Source organism: Mizuhopecten yessoensis, unplaced genomic scaffold (genome assembly GCF_002113885.1).
Source record: "Mizuhopecten yessoensis strain PY_sf001 unplaced genomic scaffold, ASM211388v2 scaffold716233, whole genome shotgun sequence".
In the NCBI taxonomy this organism is placed as follows: Eukaryota; Metazoa; Mollusca; class Bivalvia; order Pectinida; family Pectinidae; genus Mizuhopecten; species Mizuhopecten yessoensis.
Genome location: NW_018480014.1, coordinates 322,094 through 339,496, shown reverse-complemented (window position 1 = coordinate 339,496; position 17,403 = coordinate 322,094). Strand labels below are relative to the sequence as shown.

The 17,403-nt window shown below is 38.0% G+C and overlaps 1 protein-coding gene across 1 annotated transcript in view; it reads left to right on the top strand.

Annotated features, from left to right (window-relative positions):
• LOC110442230 (ralBP1-associated Eps domain-containing protein 1-like) overlaps positions 1–17,403 on the top strand; it is a 51,698-nt gene that overhangs the window by 12,291 nt on the left and 22,004 nt on the right. Inside the window, exons 4-10 of the mRNA XM_021485728.1 lie at positions 7,604–7,736; positions 7,958–8,324; positions 11,620–11,799; positions 12,059–12,122; positions 14,229–14,374; positions 15,071–15,273; positions 15,959–16,037. Of these exons, the coding sequence (XP_021341403.1) occupies positions 7,635–7,736; positions 7,958–8,324; positions 11,620–11,799; positions 12,059–12,122; positions 14,229–14,374; positions 15,071–15,273; positions 15,959–16,037 (1,141 nt within the window). The 5' untranslated portion in view covers positions 7,604–7,634. The remainder of the gene's footprint in view (positions 1–7,603; positions 7,737–7,957; positions 8,325–11,619; positions 11,800–12,058; positions 12,123–14,228; positions 14,375–15,070; positions 15,274–15,958; positions 16,038–17,403) is intronic.

Sequence of the window (17,403 nt, the reverse complement as noted above, 5' to 3'; positions counted from 1 at the left end):
CATATTCTCCAATTTCTAACAACTATAATTCTGTAAAATGCATTGCAAGATGTGATATATATGTACTGCTTCTCTAGGAAGTAACTTAACAAATAGTTCCTAGTACAGAAAAAATCATTACATGGGGAAAATATCATAATAACCGATATCATAATAAGTGGGTTCCACTGTAGTGAAAACAACAATAATATATTGTAACTTAATTGTACTCTGTACCTAAACCAATCACAACCCAGGAACTTCACTTTCCAAGCTTTTATAAAACACATATAGGTAGAATATTAAACATCTTGGCAAAAATGCAAAAATTGCAGAGATCCACAGGATATTTTCTCGTGCAGTTGCTTGGTTGTTTCTAAACATTTCAATTTTCTTTTTTTCTGTTAAATAAATTTTAAGTACAGATATTTTCATGTATGTACAACACTGCTAACATTAAAATGTTGGGTTTAATTTGTAGTGGTGTTGGGTAATATATCATGAGAAAACTTTAAAAAAAAATTGACAAAAAGGAAATGGAAAACTTGAAATGTAAGGTGTCCGATTAAAGGAAGGCTTTATATAAAAAGTTTGGTGTACATACACTGTGCAAAAAAACATGTGTATATGTCTCGAATATGTAGAGGTAACGAGAGTGCTTAATACATGATGATAAACTGTTTTATAGTTGTTGTAGGATAACTTCATCTCTATTAAGTGTAACCTAATGCTTGCAGTCAAGAACATCTTAAATTATAAACAGACTGTAACTTTTAATGATGAGCATCGTCTATTCAGCATTCGTATTATTTCCTAAAGGAAATGGCACTTTCTGTCCTGTTAATTAAATGTCCAAGTATTTCTCTATTTTGTTTTTACTGATGCATGATTTGTCTTAAAAATTGAACTGTCAGTTTATTCAATATTTTTTTAATTTACCAGAATCATACAATGGGGTTGTGTAAATCAATTCAGTAATTTTTGGACAGAGGTTCTTTGATGGACTGTAGAGTGTGGAGACCTGCTGTATTTGTGCCGACATGTTTTTAGATCTGTCTAAGCTGTTTCATCAATGGCCTGGATGTGCAGGCCTGTAACAGATTGATTACACCTAGATAATAACATGTTTGTACAGCCTGTGTGAGGGGAACATCTCTCACTCACAGACCTCTGCTTGTTGCTGCACAGAATGGTTTATAGAAGACATTTGCAGTATTTTAGTCTTGGGTCTGTTTCTGGTTTATCCATTATCCTGTGTTTTTATTTTGATAGAGAAGATTGGAAGAAATGTTTGTTCACAGAAAAAAATCAGAAGAAATAATTCTTTATGGTTATGTAAGAGGTTTATGAGAGTAGTTATTGCTGGTGAGTAAATAGAGAATATTACATGGTAAAATCTATATCACATGCCATATCAGCCCGAGGACCCAATATCAGACCGAGGGCTTATTCTGTTTATCATATACTTGAACATACATTTTGGGTGATTTTTTTTTTTCAATTATCAATTACGAACTTCAATATCAAGCAATTGTTCAGAGGTTCACCAAAGATCATCGATAGAAAATGTAAATTAGAAAAAAAAGTGGAATAAATGCCAATTTTAGTGTGTCAGTTGGGAAATCGCACAGAAACAATACAATACAAATTGTAACTTTGGTGATCAACACATTTTAATGAAATAAAAACACAATTTCAACAATAGAAATATGAATAACTGTCTGTTTACGTTAATAATCATCTCACCTTGAGCCGAACGCGACATTTTATCCAAGAATCTCGTATGCTGCGAACGCATAGAAACGGCACGATAACTCCAGATGTGTTCCGGACCGAATCCTGATATGCATTTTCCGACCGGCCTGTCTGATACGTGATATGCATTTTCCGACCGGCCGGCCTGATATTAGTCACGTGATTTTAGTCGTATCATATAGGGCGGGAATTACGTATTTAGTAGTAAGTATGTGATAATAGGTTTACAGTTAGCCCAGTATGTATATTAGAGGTTTATGAGAGTAGTTATTGCTGTTGAGTAATAGGTTTACAGTTAGCCCAGTATGTATATAAGGGGTTTATGAGAGTAGGTATTGCTGTTGAGTAATAGGTTTACAGTTAGCCCAGTATGTATATAAGGGGTTTATGAGAGTAGTTATTGCTGTTGAGTAATAGGTTTACAGTTAGCCCAGTATGTATATAAGGGGTTTATGAGAGTAGTTATTGCTGTTGAGTAATAGGTTTACAGTTAGCCCAGTATGTATATAAGGGGTTTATGAGAGTAGTTATTGCTGTTGAGTAATAGGTTTACAGTTAGCCCAGTATGTATATAAGGGGTTTATGAGAGTAGTTATTGCTGTTGAGTAATAGGTTTACAGTTAGCCCAGTATGTATATAAGGGGTTTATGAGAGTAGTTATTGCTGTTGAGTAATAGGTTTACAGTTAGCCCAGTATGTATATAAGGGGTTTATGAGAGTAGTTATTGCTGTTGAGTAATAGGTTTACAGTTAGCCCAGTATGTATATAAGGGGTTTATGAGAGTAGTTATTGCTGTTGAGTAATAGGTTTACAGTTAGCCCAGTATGTATATAAGGGGTTTATGAGAGTAGTTATTGCTGTTGAGTAATAGGTTTACAGTTAGCCCAGTATGTATATAAGGGGTTTATGAGAGTAGTTATTGCTGTTGAGTAATAGGTTTACAGTTAGCCCAGTATGTATATAAGGGGTTTATGAGAGTAGTTATTGCTGTTGAGTAATAGGTTTACAGTTAGCCCAGTATGTATATAAGGGGTTTATGAGAGTAGTTATTGCTGTTGAGTAATAGGTTTACAGTTAGCCCAGTATGTATATAAGGGGTTTATGAGAGTAGTTATTGCTGTTGAGTAATAGGTTTACAGTTAGCCCAGTATGTATATAAGGGGTTTATGAGAGTAGTTATTGCTGTTGAGTAATAGGTTTACAGTTAGCCCAGTATGTATATAAGGGGTTTATGAGAGTAGTTATTGCTGTTGAGTAATAGGTTTACAGTTAGCCCAGTATGTATATAAGGGGTTTATGAGAGTAGTTATTGCTGTTGAGTAATAGGTTTACAGTTAGCCCAGTATGTATATAAGGGGTTTATGAGAGTAGTTATTGCTGTTGAGTAATAGGTTTACAGTTAGCCCAGTATGTATATAAGGGGTTTATGAGAGTAGTTATTGCTGTTGAGTAATAGGTTTACAGTTAGCCCAGTATGTATATAAGGGGTTTATGAGAGTAGTTATTGCTGTTGAGTAATAGGTTTACAGTTAGCCCAGTATGTATATAAGGGGTTTATGAGAGTAGTTATTGCTGTTGAGTAATAGGTTTACAGTTAGCCCAGTATGTATATAAGGGGTTTATGAGAGTAGTTATTGCTGTTGAGTAATAGGTTTACAGTTAGCCCAGTATGTATATAAGGGGTTTATGAGAGTAGTTATTGCTGTTGAGTAATAGGTTTACAGTTAGCCCAGTATGTATATAAGGGGTTTATGAGAGTAGTTATTGCTGTTGAGTAATAGGTTTACAGTTAGCCCAGTATGTATATAAGGGGTTTATGAGAGTAGTTATTGCTGTTGAGTAATAGGTTTACAGTTAGCCCAGTATGTATATAAGGGGTTTATGAGAGTAGTTATTGCTGTTGAGTAATAGGTTTACAGTTAGCCCAGTATGTATATAAGGGGTTTATGAGAGTAGTTATTGCTGTTGAGTAATAGGTTTACAGTTAGCCCAGTATGTATATAAGGGGTTTATGAGAGTAGTTATTGCTGTTGAGTAATAGGTTTACAGTTAGCCCAGTATGTATATAAGGGGTTTATGAGAGTAGTTATTGCTGTTGAGTAATAGGTTTACAGTTAGCCCAGTATGTATATAAGGGGTTTATGAGAGTAGTTATTGCTGTTGAGTAATAGGTTTACAGTTAGCCCAGTATGTATATAAGGGGTTTATGAGAGTAGTTATTGCTGTTGAGTAATAGGTTTACAGTTAGCCCAGTATGTATATAAGGGGTTTATGAGAGTAGTTATTGCTGTTGAGTAATAGGTTTACAGTTAGCCCAGTATGTATATAAGGGGTTTATGAGAGTAGTTATTGCTGTTGAGTAATAGGTTTACAGTTAGCCCAGTATGTATATAAGGGGTTTATGAGAGTAGTTATTGCTGTTGAGTAATAGGTTTACAGTTAGCCCAGTATGTATATAAGGGGTTTATGAGAGTAGTTATTGCTGTTGAGTAATAGGTTTACAGTTAGCCCAGTATGTATATAAGGGGTTTATGAGAGTAGTTATTGCTGTTGAGTAATAGGTTTACAGTTAGCCCAGTATGTATATAAGGGGTTTATGAGAGTAGTTATTGCTGTTGAGTAATAGGTTTACAGTTAGCCCAGTATGTATATAAGGGGTTTATGAGAGTAGTTATTGCTGTTGAGTAATAGGTTTACAGTTAGCCCAGTATGTATATAAGGGGTTTATGAGAGTAGTTATTGCTGTTGAGTAATAGGTTTACAGTTAGCCCAGTATGTATATAAGGGGTTTATGAGAGTAGTTATTGCTGTTGAGTAATAGGTTTACAGTTAGCCCAGTATGTATATAAGGGGTTTATGAGAGTAGTTATTGCTGTTGAGTAATAGGTTTACAGTTAGCCCAGTATGTATATAAGGGGTTTATGAGAGTAGTTATTGCTGTTGAGTAATAGGTTTACAGTTAGCCCAGTATGTATATAAGGGGTTTATGAGAGTAGTTATTGCTGTTGAGTAATAGGTTTACAGTTAGCCCAGTATGTATATAAGGGGTTTATGAGAGTAGTTATTGCTGTTGAGTAATAGGTTTACAGTTAGCCCAGTATGTATATAAGGGGTTTATGAGAGTAGTTATTGCTGTTGAGTAATAGGTTTACAGTTAGCCCAGTATGTATATAAGGGGTTTATGAGAGTAGTTATTGCTGTTGAGTAATAGGTTTACAGTTAGCCCAGTATGTATATAAGGGGTTTATGAGAGTAGTTATTGCTGTTGAGTAATAGGTTTACAGTTAGCCCAGTATGTATATAAGGGGTTTATGAGAGTAGTTATTGCTGTTGAGTAATAGGTTTACAGTTAGCCCAGTATGTATATAAGGGGTTTATGAGAGTAGTTATTGCTGTTGAGTAATAGGTTTACAGTTAGCCCAGTATGTATATAAGGGGTTTATGAGAGTAGTTATTGCTGTTGAGTAATAGGTTTACAGTTAGCCCAGTATGTATATAAGGGGTTTATGAGAGTAGTTATTGCTGTTGAGTAATAGGTTTACAGTTAGCCCAGTATGTATATAAGGGGTTTATGAGAGTAGTTATTGCTGTTGAGTAATAGGTTTACAGTTAGCCCAGTATGTATATAAGGGGTTTATGAGAGTAGTTATTGCTGTTGAGTAATAGGTTTACAGTTAGCCCAGTATGTATATAAGGGGTTTATGAGAGTAGTTATTGCTGTTGAGTAATAGGTTTACAGTTAGCCCAGTATGTATATAAGGGGTTTATGAGAGTAGTTATTGCTGTTGAGTAATAGGTTTACAGTTAGCCCAGTATGTATATAAGGGGTTTATGAGAGTAGTTATTGCTGTTGAGTAATAGGTTTACAGTTAGCCCAGTATGTATATAAGGGGTTTATGAGAGTAGGTATTGCTGTTGAGTAATAGGTTTACAGTTAGCCCAGTATGTATATTTGTAAGACAATGACTTTTTAGACCACCTGGTATGAAGTACCATGTTTTGTCCTCTATTCGTTAGCTTCTCTTAGACTTCTGTTGTGACTGAGTTTGTTAGGGACAAACTCTGGGCTACAAGGATTCAACATTGTGTAAGGAGAAGAGTTAATTTCTAGTTCCACAAGGCTAACTCTAACCTACCCGTAACTTTGTATGGATAATTCTCTCATTGTCTGGAGTTTATCCACCAATTCTCAAGTTCAACCAAGTTGATTTTAATCGAGCTATTTACAGGAGTTTCTGTCCTTGCCCTATAGATGTGATATTTGGCTATATCTCAGAAACCAGGGTTACTATCATAATCACAAGTGCAGGATTGTAAGTGGAAACATTTTCAACTTTGGTGAGTGACAGAGACTCCATAGACTTGGTTTTGTACAAAGTATCAAGCCAAAGAAACAAAGTTTGGTTCTTCCACCAGTATGACCTACTGACATTTAGAGCCAGCTAGTGTCAGAGATGGCTGTACCAGACAACTTGGAATGTATTGATGTATCAATTACAGAACAGAACATCTGTTTATACATCAGGAACTTATAATTCAAACTGGTTAGTTTTTTTCTCCTCCCATATTATAAAAGCAATGACTTGACTGTTGTTATATTAGATGTAGACCTCTGTTGTATTACTTGACTGTTATATTAGATGTAGACCTCTGGTGTATTACTTGACTGTTATATTAGATGTAGACCTCTGTTGCATCGGATGTTGACCTCTGTTTTTTGTGGCTTTGACCTCTGATGTATGTGAATTTGACCACTCTTGTTGAGATTTTGACCTCTGTTGTATATGATGTTGACCTCTGGTATGAAATGTTGATTACTGTTTTATGTGATGTTGACCTCTGCTGTATGTGATATTGACCTGTTGTATGTAATGTTGATCTCTGCTGTATGTTATGTTGATCTCTGCTGTATGTAATGTTGATCTCTGCTGTATGTTATGTTGACCATTGCTGTATGTTATGTTGATCTCTGCTGTATGTGATGTTGACCTCTGCTGTATGTTATGTTGATCTCTGATGTATGTAATGTTGATGTCTGCTGTATGTAATGTTGATGTCTGCTGTATGTTATGTTGACCTCTGCTGTATGTTATGTTGATCTCTGCTGTATGTACTGTTGATGTCTGCTGTATGTTATGTTGATCTCTGATGTATGTAATGTTGATGTCTGCAGTATGTAATGTTTATGTCTGCTGTATGTTATGTTGATCTCTGCTGGATGTTATGTTGATCTCTGCTGTATGTTATGTTAACCTCTGCTGTACGTGATGTTGATCTCTGCTGTATGTAATTTTGATGTCTGCTGTATGTTATGTTGATCTCTGCTGGATGTTATGTTGATCTCTGCTGTATGTAATGTTGCTCTCTGCTGTATGTTATGTTGACCATTGCTGTATTTTATGTTGATCTCTGCTGTATGTGATGTTGACCTCTGCTGTATGTTATGTTGATCTCTGATGTATGTAATGTTGATGTCTGCTGTAGTAATGTTGATGTCTGCTGTATGTTATGTTGACCTCTGCTGTACGTGATGTTGAACTCTGCTGTATGTAATTTTGATGTCTGCTGTATGTTATGTTGATCTCTGCTGTATGTTATGTTGACCTCTGCTGTACGTGATGTTGATCTCTGCTGTATGTAATTTTGATGTCTGCTGTATGTTATGTTGATCTCTGCTGTATGTTATGTTGATCTCTGCTGTATGTAATGTTGATGTCTGCTGTATGTTATGTTGATCTCTGCTGTATGTGATGTTGACTTCTGGTGTATGTGATGTTGACCTCTGGTGTATATGATGGTGACCTCTGGTGAATGTGAATTATTGGTCTCCTGTATGAGATGTTGATCTGTGTTGTACTTTAATTACAGGCCACCTGTCCAAGGAAGTGCACTACTACCAATGCAAACAGCTGCTGGTCAGCTGCCTCCCCCACCCGCCAACAAAAAGTCACACAGTCGCAACCTCTCTGGCCAGTACCGCACTGTTGACCAACAGGGACAGGTATCCAGTTGTTTATGTTTTCATGCAAGTCCTAAAGTCTTTCACCAGTGGTAAGCCCACTGTCATTTTGACTTAACATTTATATGTTTCTAATATTCTACCATTGATTTTATTCCAGTTGCTTCTTAAATACGTATTTTATTATGTAAAAATTAAAATGGAAAATAAATAACAACCTTTATAGTTTTGTTTTAAGCATGAAATTCTAATATATTTTTCAGATAAATTCCAGAGACGATTCTCCACATAATGCAAGATCTCCGCCTTTCTCCCCAAAACAATCTCCGCCCTCCTCTCCACCAGTCATACCCCCTACCCAGAATGCAATGCAGCCAATCCCAACAGCTTCCACCATTCCAGAGGTTGTCCCGGTGACAGCCAATCAGAACTCGTTTCCAGTCAACACTCCGACAGTGATTCCTAGTGGGGCCCAGGCCACGATTCAAACAGGACCCAGTGGGGGACCCAGTGGAGGACCCAGTGGGGGACCCAGTGGAGGGGCCCCAGCGGGTTATGTTGCTAACTCAATGAATTCCACACACGAGGCTGGATGGGCGTCGTTCGAGGATGATGGTAGTGAATGTCATGGTAAGACAAGACACTAAGACTGGTCCATTATCTCCTCAAGCGTTGATAAATTGTACAACTCAATTCTCATTTGTGCATCTCATACATATTGTCAGTAAATATTTTAATGTGCTATAAAACAAATTTTTATTTGAAATTTGTTTCAGTGAATATTAGAAAGGATGTTTGATTTAAATATTTTGTGTCCAGACTCCTTAGGTATTTATTTCAGTAACTGCTATATTCCAACCAATATTAAAATGAAAAATAAAGGATGTTTAATTCAGTAACAGTACTATCAACAAGTTACTATATAGAAGAGGTTTTTGAATGGAAAGTGTAGGAGAGTTTGATAAAGACTGTGGAATATGTGCTGTTCCTTTTGTGTTAGTTGTCAGAATCAAGGTACATTACCCCTACACAATGAGTGTGCCGTGAGAAATGGATTGCGGAGGATAAAATAAGCCAGCCAACAAATCACTTTGTATCACATTTCCTTGTGGTAACGATATTGGGAAGCATTCAACTTTAAACTGAAATGCAAATGTTGTATTGATTTTCAATAACTTTGGCGATAGTTTCATTACACTTGGTCTGTCACAGACACCAGAATAAATAACGTTGAGAAAATTTCCAACAAAATGCTCTCACCGACGTCATTTTCCAGCCTGGCTCCTATCTTGCTTATCAGACATGGACAGATTTTGATGAAGTAGCTAGGGGTTCAAAATGTCTACCAGTCCAGATATGCTGTCCAAGAACTTAGCCAGCAAATCAAGTTTCAAGCATTTACTTTGGTGTTTCACAGTTTTGATTTAACATTCAGAGAGCTGATTTGCATATGTATGAGGAATTCAAGATTTGCAAATTTGCATAATATTGTATTCTCACAGGGTTACGTTTAAGAATGATTCCAAATCCACGTCCAAACAGTGTTTTTGTATACCCATTTATTTCAGATTCAGATTTCCTATCACAGGGATGAAATTCTATTTTTGAATAATATTTATTTTATTTAGATTATTTTTACTTTTATATTTGTTTAAAAAAAATGTCCAGCTAATTGAACTTGCTACTTTATATGCGACCTACATCATCTCAACATAAAAAATACCAAACTTTTAAGATCTCAGCTTGTCCTTCTTTTAAAAGACAAAATTATATGTATTTGACTGTTTTCACTCCCTAAATATTTATTTTTAGGTCACCTGAGCTTTGCTCAAGTGACCTATTCCAATCGCTTTTCGTCCGTCGTCGTCCGTCGTCCGTCGTGCGTCGTGCGTAAACTTTTACATTTTCAACTTCTTCTCAAGAACCAGTGGATGGATTTTTTTCAAACTTGGTCAGAATCATCCTTGGTAGATGAGGCTTCAAAATTGTAAAATTGGGATTCCTACCCCCACCCCTGGGGCCAGGGCGGGGCCCCAAAGGGAAAATTATCCAATATTTCAAAAATCTTCTTCTCCAGACTCAGAGGTACTACAGTGATTTTCTCTACGTGGAAAGAAAGATCATCAGGGGCTTTACTTAAATTGTAAATTTCAGGACCCCCGAGCTATCCGTTCTCCCTTGGGGAGGGGGTAAAGTTTACTATAGTTTATATAGGGAAATAACACTTTTGGGTATATTTTGACAACTTTCTGTAGGAAATTATTTTTACTTGGTGAGAATTATCCTTGGAGGTAGATGGTTTCAAATTGTAAAATTGAGATTCCTACCCCGACCCCTGGGGCCAGGGCGGGGCCCCAAAGGGAAAATTAATCAATATTTCAAAAATCTTCTTCTCCAGACTCAGAGGTACTACAGTGATTTTCTCTACGTGGAAAGAAAGATCATCAGGGGCTTTACTTAAATTGTAAATTTCAGGACCCCCGAGCTATCCGTTCTCCCTTGGGGAGGGGGTAAAGTTTACTATAGTTTATATAGGGAAATAACACTTTTGGGTATATTTTGACAACTTTCTGTAGGAAATTATTTTTACTTGGTGAGAATTATCCTTGGAGGTAGATGGTTTCAAATTGTAAAATTGAGATTCCTACCCCGACCCCTGGGGCCAGGGCGGGGCCCCAAAGGGAAAATTAATCAATATTTCAAAAATCTTCTTCTCCAGACTCAGAGGTACTACAGTGATTTTCTTTACGTGGAAAGAAAGATCATCAGGGGCTTTATTTAAATTGAAAATATCAGGACCCCGAGCTATCCGTTCTCCCTTGGGGAGGGGTTAACGTTTAATATAGTTTATATAGGGAAATAACACTTTTCGGTATATATTTTATATATTTTCAGCAGAAAATTGCTCAAACTTAGTCAGAATCATCTTGGGTAAATGAGAGTTTTACTTTGTAAAATTAGGATTCCTGCCCCATCCCCAGGGGCTAGAGCGGGGCCCCAAAGGGAACATTTACCAATATTTTCAAATTCTTATCCATTGATGACATGACAAGTATTGTATTTCACTTAGTTTACATGCTGATTTCCACATCACATCTAAACAATAAAATAAAGCTACCAGTATCTATGATATAACTCAGGTGACCGCTAAGGCCCTTGGGCCTCTTGTTTAAACTCTTAACTGACATCATTGCCGGTTCAACCTGCACTTGTGTGTCCACGCGAGTTCCTACTGGTCAATAGTATAACGCAACCTTGACTATTTGCAGTACACAAAACCTGCAAACTTCACGACTTTCCACGTGTCGTCTTTCCACAATCGAACAGCAAAGATTGAATATATCGGCATAAGTTTAAACACAAGAACGGCATTTTCCATCTCAGAGTACTAACTTACCATGCAACATGTCAGTATATTTTCCCAATTGCTGTACTGATCAGTTCAAATCGCCAGAGACACCTGAAATTTTGGCTTACTTCAGTGAGTTTTTAAGATTTTATCATGTAATAACATGGCTTTGAACTACAACTTTTTGCTATAATAAAATAAGTAATGCATTCTTGAATTATTACCTGAAATTTTAACAGTTTCTAAATATTTCCAAAAATGCCTGAATTATTGGCGATAAATAGTCGCGACCCAAGACTGGTAACCACTCTTAAAGAGCAGTATCTGGCAGTACATAAATTGTTTAAAGTATTGTGATACTATCGGTGAATGCCATGATGCATCGGCACTCAAGATATGATACGGTTCTTCAATGCATCAGTGATCGTTTCACCATTAGGTAAAATCTGTAGCAATGGAGATAATGTCTTCAGATATATACTGGTAGTAGTTTTAGAAACAGGGATCTTGAGAGACCAGATTTCTGACTATAAGTAAAATTTCGGGATTTTACTCTTCTTTGTTGTGTGTTCACAGGTTTACTGGGTACTGGTCCCAAGAAAACTTACAACCTAGAAGCGCCTGGGTTCGATTCCTCCTCGATAAGCTCTGACCCGGAGAGTGTAGACGATATCTGGAGCATTAATGAAGAACAAAGAGATTATTATGTCAAACAATTCCAAATCATGCAACCTGACCTTGGTGGTGCAATATTAGGTAAGTCTCAAGGTCAACAAGGTCTTCATTGTCAGATACCAAATATCATGTCTATATAGATAACATTTGATGTTCCAGATTATTTGATGTTGGCTATGCAGTTATAACTTGCAATTTATGCTCTTTGTTCTATTGGGAGAATTGTTTTCCTTTGAAACCCTTTGTTCTGTCTATACCTTAACCCACAGTACCTAGTACTGGACTTGTTTCTGTACGGGTATTTCTGACTACTATTTAAATTACAATATTAACCTTGTAGGTGGTGTTGCTAAAGACTTCTTCGAAAAGTCAAAACTACCAGTACATGAATTATCAAAGATCTGGTAAGTATAATTTTTAGGTCACCGAGAGCTTAGTAGTTGTATAAATAATGCTTTTTCACTGAAAACTTACCAATCAGAATTCCATAATTCTATGAAAATAACAGCAATTAAAAGCATGATTGACAATAACATCATAAACTAAAGGGGTGATTCAACAACCACATAGATCAGGTAGAGACCCAGCACTGTTACTGAGGTCAGGAAGAGACCCAGCACTGGTACTGAGGTCAGGTAGAGGCCCAGCACTGTTACTGAGGTCAGGTAGAGACCCAGCACTGTCACTGAGGTCAGGTAGAGACACAGCACTGGTACTGAGGTCCGTGGGGTCCCAAAACTGGTACTGAGGTTAGGTAGAGACCCAGCACTGTTACTGAGGTCAGGTAGAGGCCCAGCACTGTCACTGAGGTCAGGTAGAGACCCAGCACTGGTACTGAGGTCAGGCACAGCACTGTTACTGAGGTCAGGTAGAGACCCAGCACTGTTCCTGAGGTCAGGTAGAGACCCAGCACTGGTACTGAGGTCAGGCCCAGCACTGTTACTGAGGTCAGGTAGAGACCCAGCACTGTCACTGAGGTCAGGTAGAGACACAGCACTGGTACTGAGGTCAGTGGGGACCCAACACTGGTACTGAGGTTAGGTAGAGACCCAGCACTGTTACTGAGGTCAGGTAGAGACCCAGCACTGGTACTGAGGTCAGTGGGGACCCAACACTGGTACTGAGGTTAGGTAGAGACCCAGCACTGTTACTGAGGTCAGGCAGAGACCCAGCACTGTCACTGAGGTCAGGTAGAGACCCAGCACTGGTACTGAGGTCAGGCACAGCACTGTTACTGAGGTCAGGTAGAGACCCAGCACTGTTTCTGAGGTCAGGCCCAGCACTGCTACTGAGGTCAGGTAGAGACCCAGCACTGGTACTGAGGTCAGGTAGAGACCCAGCACTGGTACTGAGGTCAGGTAGAGACCCAGCACTGTTACTGAGGTCAGTGGGGACCCAGCACTGTTACTGAGGTCAGTGGGGGCCCAGCACTGTTACTGAGATCAGGTAGAGAACCAGCACTGTTACTGAGGTCAGGCCCAGCACTGTTACTGAGGTCAGATAGAGACCCAGCACTGTTACTGAGGTCAGGTAGAGACCCAGCACTGTTACTGAGGTCAGGTAGAGACCCAGCACTGTTTCTGAGGTCAGGCCCAGCACTGCTACTGAGGTCAGGTAGAGACCCAGCACTGTTACTGAGGTCAGGTAGAGACCCAGCACTGTTACTGAGGTCATAGGGGACCCAGCACTGTTACTGAGGTAAGGTAGAGACCCAGCACCGTTACTGAGGTCAGTGGGGACCCAGCACTGTTACTGAGGTCAGTGGGAGACCCAACACTCTTACTGAGGTCAGGTAGAGACCCAGCACTAGTACTGAGGTCAGTGGGGACCGTGCACTGCTACTGAGGTTAGTGGGGACCCAACACTGGTACTGAGGTCAGGTAGAGACCCAGCACTGTTACTGAGGTCAGTGGGGACCCAACACTGCTACTGAGGTCAGTGGGGACCCAACACTGCTACTGAGGTCAGTGGGAGACCCAGCACTGTTACTGAGGTCAGGTAGAGACCCAGCACTGTTACTGAGGGCAGTGGGGACCCAGCACTGTTACTGAGGTCAGTGGGGACCCAGTACTGTTACTGAGGTCAGTGGGGACCCAGCCCTGTTACTTAGGTCAGTGGGGACCCAGCACTGTTACTGAGGGCAGTGGGGACCCAGCACTGTTACTGAGGTCAGTGGGGACCCAACACAGGTACTGAGGTCATGCAGGTAGAGACCCAGCACTGTTACTGAGGTCAGGTAGAGACCCAGCACTGTTACTGAGGTCAAAGGTCAGTGATGTACTGATCTTTGACAAATTTCAGTGAGATCCTACATGAGAAATTAAGAATTGAATTAGGTACAATAGAATATATTTAAACAGACATACTAAGGCTGAGAGCTTGTCTGTCAACAGAGGTGTAAGGAGAACACACTGGTCTGTTTAGGGAGAGGGTTGTTTGTAAGAGTGAGGTTTTATTGTTGGAAATAGACATCTCATTAAAATTTCTTCAATTAATTTCATTGTTTGTAGGCAATTGTCTGATTTGAATCGTGATGGTGCGTTATCGTTAGAAGAATTCTGTATAGCTATGCATTTGGTGGTGTTACGGAGAAATGAGATAGAACTGCCAGATCGACTTCCTTTTTCTCTCATGCCATACTCTGCTTTTACCAACGGTAAGTCTCATAAAATCTATTCAGAATGTGTGATGCCATTTGTGTTCTATAAGGTAGATCCAAGGAGATCTATCTAGTACTGTGGATAACTTATCCTTTTTTTTTGTCTGCAACATAAAATTTGCAATATGCACAGATCATGATAGTTTCAAGTGAATAATACTGTAAAAGTCTTCTGTAATTTTGGCAATCACTAATTTAGCAGATTTGTAAAGATGGTCAATTTTGCAGAGTGAAACACAATTTATTGTCTTCACAAATATGTACAGAAAGCTAAGGCTAAAAAATTATATGTTGGTGAAGTATAAGTCATCTGGAGTCTATAATGTCATACCAATCATGAATCATGTGAGATGTTCATAGAACATAAACTGTTCACTCCACAAGTCAACCAGTAACTGGATATAAAACATTCTGATGGCTTTGTTAGAGTAAGAAATGAGTTTCTGTGATGGTCAACTTTAGCATTATTGGAAGACTTTCTGGAAAATGTACAGAACTGAAATATTTTTTTGCATACTCTCTGAAAAATTCCAAATCCATTCATGGTATTCATGTCATTGATCACCATGTTCTCCACTGAAATTTGTTTTACTCCCTCCCCCCTCCCCTTTACAAAATATCTTCCTTATTTAATCAATATTAAAGAAAGATAAATGTAAGTTCACTTAGTCTTGTACTTTGACGATTTTGTAGAGGAACCATTTGCTGTGGACCTGCCACCAGGCAGCACACTTAAGAGGACGACGCCCCCCTCGTCTCCACCAGCCCAGCAGAGTGGGGGTGCCCATTGGGCCCAGTCCCTGATCCAGGAGTCCCCCCAGACCTCCAGTGAGATGTCCTCTCCAAGCATCAAACCGGCCAACTTTGAGTTCTCCAAACCGGTACCCTCAGACTCTGTTAGTATTCTGTCATTAGTAACAAACCGGTACCCTCAGACTCTGTTAGTATTCTGTCATTAGTAACACAGCATGCTCCATTATAATCACAAGTTTCCAAAATACACTCTTATACCAAGCTAAGGTTTCCCTTTTGTATAATAAAGTGTTCTGTTTCAAGATCCATCACTGATAGCGTTAATACTAGATCAACCTTTAATACGATAGGTCATTGGAAGTGTGTTTGATCTACTGCTTTGATTACTCTAACAGGGGACTTGAAAGTTGTCATATCAAACTTAAAAATGTATAGGAAGGGGAATGAAGTTATGTCAACAAAATCAGAATGACCCTACTGTGTGTTATTGTTACAATGGTACAACATCTGTAAACAGAAACCTGGTAATATATCAGATCATTAAATGCTGGTGAAATATAAAATTTTGAGCTATTTTTATCCTGAAATAAATATGTTCGATGATACTGTTTTTTGGACTCCCACCCACAATTAATTCTATTCTTGGCCCACTGTACAAATGTTAAAGACAATTTTAAATCCCATCCCCATATATTATTAATGATTTTCTAAACCTATTTATCACATCCCCATATATTATTAATGATTTTCTAAACCTATTTATCACATCCCCATATATTATTAATGATTTACTAAACATATTTATCACATCAACTTTTTACCTTACAGGAAGCCAAAATTGTGCACCCGGTAGCAGTGAGGATGTCCCCGGAGAGTCAGCGGTACCCACCCGAGGGGGTGGAAAGGGGTAGGGCGTTTTCAGGTATTGTGGCTGCTAGTGTATGCGGCTTTCTACTAACTCTTTCTACCTCTTCTCACTCTACTGATATACCTTAACAGTGAGTAACTACCACGGGGATCTAAAGTCTTAAATATAGGCCTGACCCATACAGCAAATCCTGACATGGAAAGAGGTACCACATGTCAGGAAATTGTTGAAACTGGTTACTGTTGGTACAAATAATGAAAGCCTTTCTAAAAATATTTTGTAGAGTACCAGAGTTATTTCTCAACTATTATGGCAATTATCCTGATGGGGAAGCCTGTTAACCACTGGTCAAAAGGCGGTTCTTTCATCTAAGTAAATGAAAACGATTTGTCTTTATCAAAAGATTGTAAATGTCTGTTTTTATGAATTATGAATGAATTGAATAGAACTGACATGAAAAAAAAGAGAAAGATTCTTAAAGAATAAAATCTGTTAAAACAATATTTGAATAAGAAGAGTGTGCTGAATCAGACATTTCTCTGTTCTGTCCTCTGTCTATCTTTCACACTTAGGTGTCTCAGCTTAGCTTTGAGCTTATTAGTGTTTATGTAAATGTAGATATTGTGACTGTTAATAACAGGTCTGATACAACAAACTCACAACTAAGGATACTCTCACTTCCACTGCTTCTGTAGTCTCCCATCTAGAAATGCATTTAGCGCTTGTACAGGATATATTACAAATGTGTATGGAGTTACTTCCCTTGGTATAAAGTTTAACCATTGACTTAGAAATAGTTGAAAAATGTTTTATTCCTTGGCAGTTTATACATTGCATAACAAGTGGGAAAAAATTATGAGTATATGCTAGTACTCGTAAACAAGTAATAAAATACTTGTAGAGATGTTAATCTACTAAAATACCAGATCACAGTTTCCCCATCTAAATACAACAGTACCCATTTCGTAGATTTCTGTCAATGCATGGTAGAACCTTACCATTCTTTATTGTTTCTTAGATTGCATTGTTTCTAGATTGCATGGTTAGATGCATGAACTCCTCCTATACATAATATAACCCTTGTATTTGTTTTGGTTTCTTCAAATTTCATGTTGTTTTTAGAACTTTTTCAAATGAATTCTTTGTCTCTATGCTTCAAAATTAAGTTAAAAATGACACTGCTTTAATTTTGACTGATAATCATTTAAATGATAAAGCAGTTTCCTAACTTTCTTTTCAGGAGTTCAAAATATTGCATGATTGAAAAAAGGAATTTATGGCCAGACTGCTTTAGCTATCATAAAAGATAATAATAAAAAAAAAAAATACAAAATCTTTTTTTTATGTTATAGTTTCTTGATAATATGGTAATAATTACATTCAAATTTGAGCCAATAGGAAAGCG